Here is a 1,554-nt window from a genome sequence, read left to right as displayed (position 1 = left end):
CATCTTATGTTTTAGATGCCATCTGGAAGAGTTTAGGTTCTACATCTTATGTTTTAGATGCCATCTGGAAGAGTTTAGGTTCTACATCTTATGTTTTAGATGCCACCTGGTGAAGTAATGTCATATTATGAAATGTTATGTTCTACATTTTGTGTTTTAGATACCAGTTGGATATTTTATCTGCAACATTACCCATTTTTTTGTTAAAACTATCCGAAGCAAACGATCCTGATACAGTCTTTAAATAATGTACAACGAAATCTAATTTGAGGTTCTGAGTTATTGTGATTACAAGTCTAGTCACTATAGAAAAGTGGTTTTATTTTTCTCTAAACACGTATACATTTTAATCAATTATAACTTATTTTACTGTTATAGCAACTCTGTCATGCTCGTCAAACTGGTTTTACTCCTTGTTCTGGCGCTAGGTGGAGCTGATGTAGTGAGCTCTCGAACATACCAAGCTTATTTCATAGAGTATGAAAACCAAGAACTAGAAGCAGTCAGACCATGGCCAAGAGTACAGTTACTGGACGTTACATGGTCAGTAAAGGGTCAGAATTATGCTCAAGGCATTCCGGAAATACTTAGCTGCCGTCTCATTGAAAATCCGTAAGAAAATGATATATTATTTGATTAAAAACAAAGCCAATATTTAGTACAAAGCCTGTAGCTACATTAAACTGACGTTCCATGTTAATATAATAATCACACGAGGTAACAACAATAAAATTAAGGAACAAAATAATAACTTTTCACAAACCAATTTTAATGTTTGCTATCATATTGTTGTATATGATGTTTGGTAAATATACACTCAATCATTACGAACGAGCCTTAAAATACGGCGAATCTCCCTTAGAGACCACGTGCTGAAGAAGTTAAAGAAAAAGAACCTTCATCAGACTGTCCTGAGGATAACCTCTGAGAAGATGGAATATATTTTACATCACTGCTCAGACGCTGGACAGTTAAAGACAGAGGACTTTCTTCACAGGTCTATAATATGGCCAGGTAAACAAAGTTTGGTGCGGCTAAAACAAAATAACAAATATTAGAGCTGATTGATAAGACTAGTTTATTGCAGAAGTGATACAGGTGGAAGGAGTAGTTAATCATTATAAGAATTACATATGCTAGGACTAGTTGATTACAGAAATGATACAGCTGGTATGACTAGTTGATTACAGAGACGAGATAATAGGACTAGTGAATTACATAACAATACGACTAGTATATATATATATATATATATGTCTGTCTGTTTGTTTCTTATCTCACTACTCCTAGGTCGCTGGGCCAATCTCAACCAAACTTTGTGGGATGATAGTTTGGAACAAGGGGAATGTAAATGAGGATTCAGAACCCCTCCACCCCAGTATTGATGTTATTGAGCATTCATTGTTTTTGATGTAAGTTAACGTTAACTACATTCGTATATAGCGCCACGCTCTTACACAACACTAAAATCTTTATTAAATTTTCCATCCTCCGGTGAAACAGCGGTAAGTCTTAGGCTTTACAACGCTAAAATCAGGGGTTTGAATCCTCTCG

The 1,554-nt window shown here is 35.2% G+C and overlaps 1 protein-coding gene across 1 annotated transcript in view; it reads left to right on the top strand.

Moving 5' to 3' along the window:
• The first annotated feature begins 6 nt into the window (after positions 1–6).
• LOC106474490 (phospholipase A2-like) overlaps positions 7–1,554 on the top strand; it is a 7,700-nt gene continuing 6,152 nt past the window's right edge. Inside the window, exons 1-3 of the mRNA XM_022402804.1 lie at positions 7–114; positions 379–612; positions 863–1,014. Of these exons, the coding sequence (XP_022258512.1) occupies positions 389–612; positions 863–1,014 (376 nt within the window). The 5' untranslated portion in view covers positions 7–114; positions 379–388. The remainder of the gene's footprint in view (positions 115–378; positions 613–862; positions 1,015–1,554) is intronic.

Source organism: Limulus polyphemus, unplaced genomic scaffold, assembly GCF_000517525.1.
Source record: "Limulus polyphemus unplaced genomic scaffold, Limulus_polyphemus-2.1.2 Scaffold7288, whole genome shotgun sequence".
Lineage (NCBI taxonomy): Eukaryota > Metazoa > Arthropoda > Merostomata > Xiphosura > Limulidae > Limulus > Limulus polyphemus.
The sequence above is the reverse complement of the archived record's forward strand: the minus strand, read 5'-3'. Positions and strand labels throughout refer to the sequence as shown.